At 35.2% G+C, this 14,111-nt stretch overlaps 1 protein-coding gene across 1 annotated transcript in view; it reads right to left on the bottom strand.

The window, feature by feature from the left end:
- The window catches only part of LOC127872340 (myosin-4-like), a 360,094-nt gene that overhangs the window by 41,042 nt on the left and 304,941 nt on the right, over window positions 1–14,111 (bottom strand). Inside the window, exon 29 of the mRNA XM_052415671.1 lies at window positions 4,727–4,831. Coding sequence (XP_052271631.1) covers window positions 4,727–4,831 — 105 coding nt within the window. The remainder of the gene's footprint in view (window positions 1–4,726; window positions 4,832–14,111) is intronic.

Below are 14,111 nucleotides of genomic sequence, written 5' to 3' on the forward strand. Positions count from 1 at the left end.
ATACCGAGGTTTCGAGGGGCATTGAACACATAACGATTGTCAATAATAGTTTAAGTGTATTATGTTACACAGAAATCTCACATGGCGTCAAACGACACAATACGAAGGACCACAAGTACATTACTTTTGACGTGATGCTTGTTTGGACCTGCCCTGATTTTTGGATTTTGACAAGAGGATCGATAATTTTCAGCTTAAGGCAACACTGAATTTGCAGAGAATGATGCGTATCTTGTACCAGAAAAAAACAGTACCCAGGGCTGCAATTGTCATTCAATTCTTGCCTATGATTAATATGTACATTGGGGACAAAGCGTGCATTCTGGCAACATAAGCCTTAGTTTGCAACCTAGCCACAACCATTGTAACGTTTGACCACCCCTTGTATTGGCAGGCTGCCGAAATCATCACTGACGCGCCACAAAGTAGTTTAAAGTGTTGATTAGAATTTGGAATGTTTTATAAACGTATGAGCTTGCGTGGGGGGGGGGGGGGGGGCAAAGGATCCCTCATGGAAAAAACCGCTCTCAAAAATATGATTAACAATTCAAGGGTGTTGATTAAAGCATATCGTACTGGATTTTGGCTGATGCATTAGCAGGCAGTGCCCGATTTGCTATCCATCTGTGCTGCAAATAAGCGACCTAGAGGATACTCACCCAGACTTTTATCGAAAGTCCGGTATTGGTTTTCACGTTGTTCGCAGCAGCCATAAGTGCTATGCTGTACTAGGACGTGATCTTGTCATTGAGCACACATTGATGATGTGTTTTTAAAGCACATGTGGTCTAACTCGCAGCAGTGAAACGGCCGAGGAAATGCAAACTCCTTGGACCCCATCATCCGAGCACAACAGTGGGATGCGGAATTTCACAGATCAGACCTATACTTCAATTCCAAAACACAAAGTTTCAACTGAGGCGTGCATCAAAGGGGATTCTTTTGATCTATAGAGATGCAGACACAGATTACAACCTCATCTCCATACACAGCTAACCCTACTCTGAGAAACATGGTCAATAAGATAGTGGTTGGGTCAGATGTGAATGTTCATGCAGTTGAGGCGGTTGGGAAAACGATCATAAGAGATATCATAGGAAAGTCGGTCTTTGCTTATAAATTCACGAGAACATACACAGCCACAGCTCTTGGGAATAGCTCGGCTGTTAAGATCGCTTTTGACCGTGCTTTTTATCCTGCTCTTCTGTTCCAGCGTTTCCTGGTGGTTTCAAAATCTGGAGATTTTCCCTTGCAGTCGTATTGTCTTTTGAACTGAGCTCCCATCCTGCTGCCTTCTTTGAAACCAAGAACATACTGTGTACAGCAGATAAGCCTCAGATCGCTCAGGCAATTTGAGAGTAGGTTATAGACACATCATCTGAGGCTGAGATGAACTGAATTCATGAAACAGATGCATGATGGTGGCACTTTGGTGAATCCTTGACCATGGAGCAGGGCGACTTATATAACGCAATAGCCGAGTCTTATGTGATTCATAGAAAATGCATTACGGACAAGCGACAGGGTGGTTCTATGGCTACGAAGACGGTCATTATAACAAAGACAACACGCACCGGAGACGATGAAACAAACGTGAATCATATATGAGTTTCAGCAAAGAAACAGAATGCTCATGTTAAAAAGGAAGACTTTTTGTCTCGTGACAGAAACAAGGCCGGCATGATTGCTCTGATCAGCACAACTCTGACTTAAATGGGATGCTATGTTGTTCTGTCTTCAGTGGATGCAGACGTTGAAATTTTTAAAGAAACAGTAGAACGATCCCGTCGTGGCACCACACAGTTGTTGGGCGAGGATACAGATTTGCTCATCTAGATCCCGCATTACTCCGAGACCATCTACTTCTGCTTTGATGTAAATAAATAGTCAAAGGAACACAAAGTGTATAATATTAACCTTTTGGAAGAACTCATGCTTATTCAGGCTGTAATTAAAGCCACACACATTGAAACGAAATACATGGCATGTTTAATTTAAGTATAAATAAGAAACATATTTTATCTATGCCAAATAGAATATATCTGGTGGTTACAAGGTAGAATCCGTCTTTTTTGTGCTTTAAAACTTAGAAATCATCGCGTCTGTCGAAATGGACGTGTACGTCTCGAAATCCTATTTTCGGTTTTAAAAGCGTTACCGTTTGAAAAATAATATATTACTTGCTAACTAGGCTATAGATTTAATTTTATCTATGCCAATTAGAATATATATGGTGGTTACAAGGTAGAATCCGTCTTTTTGCGCTTTAAAACTTAAAAATAATCGCGTTTGTCGAAACGGACGTATACGTATACTACTTTCGGTTTTGACAATAAAAAAAAATTAATAAATTACTTGCTAACTAGGCTATATATTTAATGACAATTTTGCACACTTTCAAATTTCATCTATATGAGTTGATTAACATGTATTTCGTTTCAAGGTGTGAGGCTTTAATATTCAATGATTTTCAGCAACGGTAAAAAATGAAGTCTACAGAAGTAAGTAAAACCTGATCCTATTTTGAAGTCATGTGCTAGTTCATTCTCTCTTCCAAATGTCATACATTGGAGTTTATGATTATTCAACTGCTTTATGATAACCTCAACTCGATTTAAGTGTTCCTTGTCTCCTAAACTATGGCGTTTTACATAACAACCATAACTTTTGAGTAACAAGTTATGGACTTGTGGTCCTTCGAATTGTGTTAATGGCCATTTTGGTCGCCGTGTTGGATGTTTGTGTAACATAATTAGCTTACATTTTGTCTGGTGATATAAATGTGATATTTATGTGTTTTTTCTCCCTTAAACCTGGGTATAGACAACAAATTAATCAAATTAGAGTGGACAGTTACATAGTCATATTTTATGATCATAAATAGATTTTGACGGCCATCTTGGCGGCCATTTTGGATGTGTGTGATATATATAAGATCTGGCACGAGTTGTCATATCTTACCATATTTTATTAAACGAGTTCAGGAATTTTGTAAGTAAGAGAGCCTTTGGCGAGGTTACTAACGAATTTCCTGGACGAGTTTAATAAAATATGGTATGATATGACAAAAAGTGTCAAATCTTTTTTTATCACATGCTTTAATTGAGCAAATTAAATAAATATTTACGCGACCATAATGATTAATCACGAATGTTGTTTACATTTCGTGACGTCATTTGACGTTGCAACGTCATTTCAGCAAAATAACAACATGCGATTGGTCAATTAACGACGACTAAGCCAATAAAAACGCTTACACATGTTGTATTACACATGTGTAATAAAAAAAATATGTTATGCTTGTATTACATGGGAAACAGGGTATAGCATATGATAAATAATAAACTTAAAAATGTCTGATGACGTTAATGTGATCTTTTCTCCCTGAAACCTATCTATAGACACCAAATCTAGATCTAGATCTAAAATTTCAATCCTGACGGCGGCCATCTTGAAAACGGACGCCATTTTGAAAATTTGTATTGGCTAACCTGCTTTATCAAATCTATAGTTACTGAAGAGTATATGTTACAAATTTGGTGCTTGCATCACAAACTGAAAGATTTCTTGATATATAGACTTAATCTGCTGAGCTAGGAAATAGGAAACAGTTACGGTTACTTCAGAAAAATAGGACAGGTTCCCACCACCTATAATCGTGTACCAATGAGGTGGGTTGCCGGATGTACCTTCGGTATCCAAGAGCGAAAAACACGTATTTGAAAATCAAAAATATATTTCAAATACTTTTCTCAATCACAGCAGTATCGCAATCGTAACGCTAAGATTGCCGAAGGACTGTTTACCATTGAGGCCATCGCCTTTTTGTACATCCTACGGCCACAAAATCGTGTCAATAGATTACCTGGATGTACCGCTGAACTTCATGAGCGAGAAAACGCGTATTCGCACTTAAAAAGATCTTTGAAGAAAACCTGCGTTTACAGCTAGTATGCGCGCAAGTGTTTGAATTATACAATAAAATAAATTAATGGGACATATCAATTATTCATTCCAGTAAAATGGAGGGATCTTTGCCGCTGTGTCCGGTACAGTCTTGCTTTTTTGGTGACGTATGGAAATCGATTCGCATCCTTAATAATATCACTTCGCAACTGCATTCGTATGAGAAAGGAATGAGATACCTTAATATGACAACTACAGCTATCGAGATGTCTTGGCCTACAGTCAGGGTCAGATAAACCTTCAAACACTCTACCAGCGAAGAAAAATAAACAAGTAATAAATAACACACTATAAAGATATGTTCATTTTTTTATCTAGTAGACTAGTAGACTGAAATACTTGATCGAGTTGCCTCATTTTTTTCTACTTGATTCAAAATTCAACCAGCATATCGTTAGAGCGTGTGTGTTTTTCGTAAGCCCGAAACAGTTTTTTTCTCGTTGTAGCTGTGAAAATTGTTTTTAATGAGATATAGTTTTGCTGTGAAGAATGTTCATCTGGTTATTAATGATGTATTTACATTTTGTAGAAAAACGACTGCAATGAAAACAAATAAATTTCGAATTGATTTCTTCAGTCGTTTATGAACAAAAGAAATATAAAAGTGATTCGAATAAAGTGAGGTATATTGTTGACATTTTTGCATTGATTTTTTTTTGTTCATTTTCCCACTTTCTTTGTATTAAAATATTTCATGAAACATAATAAACACATCATATCAAAAAATAAATGTTTGTTAAAAAAGTCAAACTGAACATACCTGATCGATCGTCCTTTGAAAATCTGTCTCAACGTTCTTCTTCTGTTTTTCCATATCATTATACTTTGTCTGGAGTTCTTGTTGGTCTGTCTCCAGTTTGTTCTTCTGAAAATTTAATGTGGAAATACCTACAATTTTGATATACATTAATAATGAATATTCGAGCAAAGAGTTTAATTCCTTAGAGTATAAGGATCATTTCCTGAAAACTCTGCATTCGGGATTTCATTCGGGATAGGTTATACGAATTGAAAGTGCTCAAAAATAATGTCTCACTAGTGTTCTTTGTACACATTTGAATTCGGATCAAAATATCTGAAAAAAAAACAATTGTATTTAAGCAAAGAAAAATGGTTGCATTTATACATATTTTGTCGCGGAACAGGTCATATGAAAGACTGTTACATTCAATAACTGTTTCAAAATATACATTTCTTCAATTCGGAATGTGAACTAGGTGGTTTACCGCACAGAAAAACAGTAAATAACTCAGTTGAAGTGCTTAACCGTTATGTGGATTGATTAGCCATTTTAGAGAGAAAAAAAGGACATATGGAGTTAACTCTTTAAATTAAATTCAACTTAGCGCCTTTGTTTAAAATTCCCCTAATTTAAATATGATTTTGGCATGAGTATGGTCTCTATATAATATACACTATTTTATAGATTTCAAAATGACCAAAGAAGGAAAAAGGTCATGTTCCCTGGTGGTATTTGTTTTACATGTAATATTCAGTTCAGTTTATACATGTTTACATAAAAGCTGAACAATTTGTCATTACAACAAGTGAGCTTTTCTATATTTGACAAAAGCGCAACATTTTTTAATTACCCTGTATCACACTGTAACAGTTGCAGTACTTAATTTGTAAGAAGCACTGCAGGTAATCATATATAGACTTAGGTGTATGTGAACATTTAGACATAGGAATAACGGTGAACATTTAGATCGCTCAAGTTTTCTTTTTAGTTTGCACTTAAAAGCTAAAAGTAACATATATAATATAAATAGTGCCCTGCTCCATAAGTAAGCACACTTCTTAAACAACTTGCTTACATGCTGGTTTGAATGAATGTATGGATGAGTGAAGTATATCTGTAATTTAGCTAAAAGTGATTTAGGTAAAAACAAATTGAATTTTTACCAGATATTTGAATACGAAAGTTAACCTTATTTTTTATAGTTTAATGCTACATCATATGAGCTCTTATTATGCTAAGAAGTTGATTAGCAAAATTCTTGTTAAAAACAATTGGATACGAAAGTTTCAAAGAAGATGATAAAATATGTCTTAATTGTATTAGAGGTGTAGTTTTTGAAATTTATGTTATATTAAACTCTCCAGAAAATACTGCATTTTGCCTTTTACTTTAAAAGAAGCTTGTAGTATCAATACATTGTTCAGCTAAAGTAATGAAATGGAAAATGTAAGCTTCCGCCTGTCAAATAAATAGCTGTAACATGCACATTTGAAAGATTGTTTGCACCACTGATTTATTTAAAAAATATGGTTATGTTATATTTTACAAAAATGTTACTGAAAATAGAAGTTTTTTTAATATGCAAATACAAAATAAATGTTTATTTATTTAATTCTTATTTTGAATTATCATGGTAGTTTGATACATGCGAAGGTGACACTCCAGCAAAATTATAAAAATATTATTTGTATCCGCCTGTCTTATATTTAAGGTAAACGACCAGTTGCCATTATAATACAGGATAATGCATACAACACGACATTTAACTTTAAAACAAAGCTCAAACTAAGACCAGAAATAATCACACTTGAAGGAACATATAGATTACACACGCATTCATGAACATGATAAGTTTTTGAGAATACCGCTTAGGTAGTTTCAATGTTAAAACACATTTGTAAATTAAACTTGTTGATTGCTATGCTTACATTAATGCTTTTCCCAAATGTATTCATAAAATTCACACGGTTACATAAACTAAACAAGGGACAAAATTGTCACAAAACCAGGTTTTCATTGTGAAAAAAAATCTGATAAAGGGAGAAAACTCAAACTGAACTTTTGAAATGAACAAACAAAATTAACCCCCTTTGTAAGTTTGTTTTTTAAAAAAATCTATTTTTAGTCGTGGCGACCTTGACATCGGAGATATTGACGTGATTCTTTCGTGCAACACACCGTCCCATGATGGTGAACAAATGTGCCAAATTATTTTAAAATCTCACAATGAATGACATAGTTATGGCCAGGACAAGCTCATTTATGGCCGTTTTTGACCTTTGAACTCAAAGTGTGACCTTGACCTTGGAGATATCGACGTAATTATTTCGCGCGACACACCGTCCCATGATGGTGAACAAATGTGCCAAATGATTTTAAAATCTCACAATGAATGACATAGTTATGGACAGGACAAGCTCATTTATGGCCATTTTTGACCTTTGAACTCAAAGTGTGACCTTGACCTTGGAGATATCGACGTATTTATTTCGCGCGACACACCGTCCAATGATGGTGAACAAATGTGCCAAATGATTTCAAAATCTGACAATGAACGACATAGTTATGGCCCGGAAAAGCTTGTTCCGCCCGCCCGCCAGCCAGCCCGCCAGCCCGCCCGCATTCGCCAATCTAATAACCAGTTTTTTCCTTCGGAAAACCTGGTTAATAACACATATTTGTGCAACGGTTGCAGCCCTGAACATCGTAGACAATAACCTTGACATCATCACCAACAGCATCAATGAAATTATGTTATCGGCCGAAGAAGTTATTGGGAGAGCGACAAGGAAGAAAACGCCTTTGGTGACAACCGAGACCATGGACCTCTGCGACAAAAGAAGAGAGTTAAGACTTAAGAAGTACACCAGCATTAAAGAAGAAGATGAAAGAGGCCATGGGAATGGATTGAAGAACAATGTATCAACCTTTATAAAAAGATGACCACATGCTGCAGTAAGAAGGTCATCAGCATTCCCGAGACCAGGCAGCCCAAGGCCAGTGATACAGAAGACGCTGACAGATGGGCAGCATACTGCAGCTAACTCTATTACTACCCGTTTTAATCAGACCCCAGCCTCCTTCAAAACGATCCCCATTCAGTCTGCCCAAGGCCAGTGATATAGCAGACGCTTATTGGAACCTCCTGACCAACAATGCCGCAGTCCTGAATAGATGGCAGAATACCTCTATAACTACACGCTTCAATCAGAACCAGTCTCATTCAGAAGGTTCCCCGATCAGAAGCGGACGTCAAATATCCGACCATACTAAAAGCAGAGGTGGAACAGACAGCACGCAATCTGACGGCAAGGAAATCTTCGCGAGTGGACAACGTCCCTTCCGAGCTGATTAAGCACGGAGGGTAGGCGATGACTCCTGCAATGACTGCTCTATACAAGCAGATTTGCAAATAGAAGAAGTGGCCAAAGCAGCGGACACAGGCTCTGGCCATTCCTCTACCGAAAAAGAGAGACTAACCGCAACACCAGCCGTATAAACCATACCAGCAAAGGCTTGCAAAGATCATACAGAAGATCTTCCAAGACCACTATATATATATTTCCATCGGTGGTAGACGCATCCCCAACTTGAAATTCGCTTATGACTTTTGCCTCGGTCGGCATCGGCAGTGAACATCACCAACAAACTTTATGAAAGAGCAATAGCATTTGAGATGGGGGTCAACACGTCATAAATCAAGGTCAAAATCAGAAACGCCACCATTGCAGACACTACCATAAACGGAAAGACATTTTAAGAAGTGGCCCGCTTAAAGCAATTGATGCAACCCGTTCCAAAGATGTAACCAGTACCGCTTAGTTCCGAATAAGAATCGCCATGGGACCGCACCTATGGCCAGACTGAGAAAGTTGTGGACAAGCAGCTGCGTCTGCCTTCTCACCAAATACAGGTTCTACAAGTCCCTCGTAGTCTCTATCTTATTGTTCGACTGCGAGACATGAGCACGTCACGCGGACACAAAACGCAGGATAGAGGCCTTCGACTACACAAGTGTCTCCGATGACTGTCCCGGATCTCTTACATACAGCACAAGACTAAAAAGTACGTCCGCAAAAAATGACAACATCACATCCAGAGAAATCCCTCTTGTTCCCCATTTAACGACGGAAGCTGGTTTGGTTTTGTATTTTCATCAGGAACGTCTCTCTGAACAATATTGTGCTCTAGGGCTTGCTTCAGGCAGGTCCACGTCGAGGTCATCAGAAGAAAATCTGTATGGTCAATGTGAAAGCAAGAACGTCTCTCACCATTGATGAGCTACTGCACGCAGTACACGACAGACCTGACTGGAAGAAGATCTCTGTGTCGACGTCACCCATGTACCATAACGGCAAGACCGGTCAGCAAATGATGATACACAGGGTTGCATATCGTATCTTTTTCAGAGCAGCGATCTTTGTTGATAATGTGATATTTAATAATACGTGTTTTGCATGTGCTGTACGAGATGGTGTTAAATTACACGGCTGCTTACATGACCAATCAACCTACAATCGCCTAATTGAACACTTAATTCTGTCAATAACCTATTTTATAAAACATAGTTTCGTTTTGCAGAAGTGTCCGATGGTTTAAAAGTATTTAAATAATGGAGAAATGGACTTCAATAAAAATAAATATGAAATTTTGAAATAATATCTTTGCCGTTTTTGAAAGAATGACATAAAAAAGTCATTGAAATGAAGAGCTATAATGTGTTTCCATTAAATGAATTTGATCTGTTTTATTCTTTCCGATGTCTATGGGTAAACATACTTAATTAAACGGAATTAACACATCATATCAAAACATAAATGCTAGTTCACAAAGTATAACTGTTCAACCTGATCTCTTGTCGAATTTAGGTCTGTATCGAGGTTATTTTTCTCTTATTCCATATCATTATACTTTATCAGGAGATCTTGGTTGTCTTTTTCTAATTTCTCCGTCTTAAAATTTAAAGAGGCACACATTACAATTGTTTTGTACAGAAATGAGGAGCAAGAAAGCATATAATTTATTAATGCGAGATGCCATAAAAAGAGAAATATTAGGAAAATTGAAAAGTGACCATACTTTTTGTTTTCATAGAAATGCAAAATAGCACCAAACTGAAGCATTTGTACAAATTTACATGCGAATTGAAATATCAAAAGTTACAAATTATATCTATACAACAAACTGCATTCATTGAGAAATGGTTTGTAGCCTTAACGGGTCAAATGAAACAGTTTTTTACATTCTATTACTGTTTTAAAAGTTATAAGAAGAAATGTCTTCCATTCGTCCTATGGACTAGGTAATTGACCTTACATGAACCAGTTAAGAACTCAGTCGAGATTCTTAGGAATTAAATCTTCTTTGCCAGATTCTGTTGCAAATGGTATGAAGATGTGCTCTCAATAGTTAAAGAGAACAATTTTAAATTGTATGGGATGACTTCCAGAGAAAACAGTTTTTATCAATGTCTACTAAGTGTCGTAGTTTTACCCCCTCCACCCTAATTAAAAGATTATAGGGCATATATGTCGTCTCTATATTAATTACAATCAGTTAAAGATTGCAACATTTTTATATTTGTAAAAGTTCAGTTCCCTTGTAGCTTTTTAAATATGTTGTATCAATTTCAATTCAACTTAGCTTTATTTTATAAAATATGAGAACTTTGTCATTACTACAAGTGTACTGATCTTTTGTTAGTGTTTATTTGACAAACACTAGAAGCTACACCATCATAGGCATTCACCTCCAAGAAATTTTCCAACATTCATCACAAAAATTAGTGTGCTAAAATTGTAAGAGAATTGGAAAACAATTGTTATATGTCGCTTGAATGTTTTATTTTTCTAAAGGAACAACTACTACTTCTTTTACTACATCTTCTCTTACATCTACTACTGCTACTACTAATACTTCTAACACTACTAATCTTCTACCACTACTACTGTTACTACTACTACTACTACTACATCTTCTACTACTACTACTACTATTACTACTACTACTACTACTACTAACACTACTACTACTACAACTACTACTGCTACTACTACTACTACTACTACTACAACTACTACTACTGCTACTACTTCTACTACTTCTTCTACTACTACTACTACTACTACTACTACTACTACTACTTCTACTACTACTACTACTACTACTACTACTACTACTACTACTACTACTACTACTACTACTACTACTACTACTACTTCTACTACTACTTCTACTACTACTGCTACTACTACTACTATTACTACTTCTACTACTACTACTACTGCTGCTACTACTTCTACTACTACTACTGCTACTATTACTACTACTACTTCTACTACTACTACTACTACTACTACTACTACTACTGCTACTACTACTACTACTACTACTACTACTTCTACTACTACTACTTCTACTACTACAATTACTACTACTACTACTACTACTACTACTACTACTACTACTACTACTACTACTACTACTACTACTACTACTACTTCTACTACTACTACTACTACTACTACTACTACTACTACTTCTTCTACTACTACTACTACTACTCCTTCTACTACTACTACATCTTCTACTACTATTATTATTATTATTATCATTATTATTATTATTATAAGTATTAGTATAGTAGTAGTAGTAGTAGTAGTATAGTAGTAGTAGTAGTAGTAGTAGTAGTAGTAGTAGTAGTAGTAGTAGTAGTAGTAGTAGTAGTAGAAGTAGTATTAAAAAAAACAACAGATATTATTTCGAAATGATATCTTGAGTCGTTTACGAAACAAATACATATATAATGCTGCGATTGAAGTGCGATTAATTTTATATAGTTTATGGATTAGATATTTGCCGTTTTTATTCGCTGTCTGTATGTTCAAAAATTACAGTTTACATGATAAATTCATCAATTCAACACATAAATGATACTTCACAAAGTCAAATTGTACATACCTGATCTATTGTCTTTCGTAGGGCTGTCTCAACGTTCTTCTTCTCTTTTTCCTTATCAATATACATTGTCTGGAGTTCTTGTTTGTCTGTCTCCAATTTCTTCATCTGAAAATTTAACGTAGCAAGCGAGGAGAGAGCTTGAGTCTTTAGTCTTTATCGATCGTTTCGGTACAACCCTCAATTAGATATTTAAGAGTTGCTATTAAACATAAATGTTATGGAATTAAATGATGCCCATAATTTGTTTTCTTAATATGAATAACTACGCCGCGCTTATGTCATTGGCATACATTAAGATGAGGGTTTACATAGCGGAAAATTTAAAGAATTATTTTCAAGAACTCATTTTTGAAGTAAATGAAAGGTAGGCAGTTTTCTTTTGGAAAAATGGTATGACGCTATAACTTCTAAAGTGAAAGAGACACATTTTTTAGATAGAAGTAGGACATAAAGCGAAAACAATTTTCAATAAATTAAACGTATTTTGCTAGTTGTAAACTCCCATTATTCAAAGATGAAAGGGCATGACTGTAGTCTCTATATGCAATATATTATAGATTTCAGCATTATCATGAACGTGTTTGTACTTGATTTCTTTTTATACAGCTCAGTTTGACAAATATTTGTGTTATTGAAGCTGAACAATATTTCGTCACAACATGTGCGCTGATCTTTTGTTTGAAGCGTTAATTTGACTGCTGGAAAATTGTCTATTTAGACTTAGACACAACACCCACACAGGCGTTTACCAGCTTGAATGTAGCAAACCGTTTTCGAAAGCATCAAAGAATCCTCAAAATTATTAGTTTTAGGAAATAAAAAGAAAAATGTGCAACAAAAAGTTCATGTAGTCATAAAAAGATGTAGTATCTAGAGTGTTAACAAACTTGTTGCGTATCCATACCATAATACCCACAACCTCTTTTTATGATCAGATTCGAATATGGAGAAAACTGATTCTCAAATAATACGATATATTACAATATCAAGTTGAAAACAGAATGTGTAGTGTAAGCATGATTATAATGCTAGTTTCTTGTATTCGATTTCGGATAAGACCTTACACGACCTAAGTTCGAAAACCATCGAGCCGTAATATTTTATGTCTAAGTTAAATATAGATATATAAATAAACGATAGTTTTTATAGTATACATATTGAGAGTATGTTTAGTGACGTTGCAGGACACACGCCGCAAGTCGGACGATATCACCTTAATCATTGCGATGAGATTTTGAATAATAATAATACGTGTGATGCACGTTCGCCACGACCCGGATTAAAATATATTGCTGCTTTTAAATTATCTTCTTGCACACCAACGCTTTTCAATAGCATATGATATTTTCAGTTGAAAACTTGAGCCGTTGTTTAATAATACAGACACAAACATACTTGTTCAATTTAATACAGAATGGACACTACTTTATGTAATGTGATTCTAATGCTCTTTGCTTGTATTCGATATTTTGTGTGACCCCATATTTCTAAGTTTCGAAATCTCTCTGGACTTTTTAACTTCTGTTTGTATGTTTTATGTAGATTGAAAATAAATGTTAGCGTTCGTATAATACATATAAAGGGTATAAAAGTAGCGTTACCATAAAATATGTATATGTTAATAATATTGATATTTTGCGTTTAAATCTCTATAAGCCTCATGCGTTAGCGTATATCTAAGACGGAAAAAAGAATGTTATGTTCTTGATGTGTACATGTAAAAACGTAATGAATTTCGATACATCATTTTTTTTTATTTACTTTTTACAAATAACGTTATTTGTGTAACAGTTCGAATGGCCCACTCAATAAAGGAAAGTCACTTTTATATAAATATTTAGAAATAAGCCGACAGTTTACAACAATATGCAATTTAACAATACATATGGCATATGATCAAACTAGTATTTTTAATTTGGTATAAGCCACGGATGAACGTGTAACGTAGAGTAAACCTTTGTTGTGCGTTGATGTCTGTACAAATCTGTTGATCCCAGTTTAAATAATTTATATAATAGTGTTCTTTAATTATACTAGTTGATAAGAATAACAATTCTCTACTGGTAAAGTCTCTTTTCGTCACTGTAAGTTCTACATTGAACATATTAAAGACATCATATACATCCGGAGATTAATAATCAAGAAAAACAAACTTTTAATACCTTATCGGCAGCCTTGTTTAAGTCATTATGAAGTGTCTGATTTATTTCTTCAAATTCATCACACTTTGCCTCAAGTGCTTTTCTGCTTTCTTCTAATTCCGTCATCTAAAAATGTAACGCGGCAATAATTATAATATTTATACATAGGAGAAAAGAACAGACGAGCACAAACTTTTTTTAACTTACTGTGCTATTTCGGTTCAATAAAAAAAACCTGTATGAGGAACATCGATGATGACGTTGAGCAACAAGGGTATGAACATGCGCGAACTTTTTGTTAT

Source organism: Dreissena polymorpha, chromosome 3 (assembly GCF_020536995.1).
Source record: "Dreissena polymorpha isolate Duluth1 chromosome 3, UMN_Dpol_1.0, whole genome shotgun sequence".
In the NCBI taxonomy this organism is placed as follows: Eukaryota; Metazoa; Mollusca; class Bivalvia; order Myida; family Dreissenidae; genus Dreissena; species Dreissena polymorpha.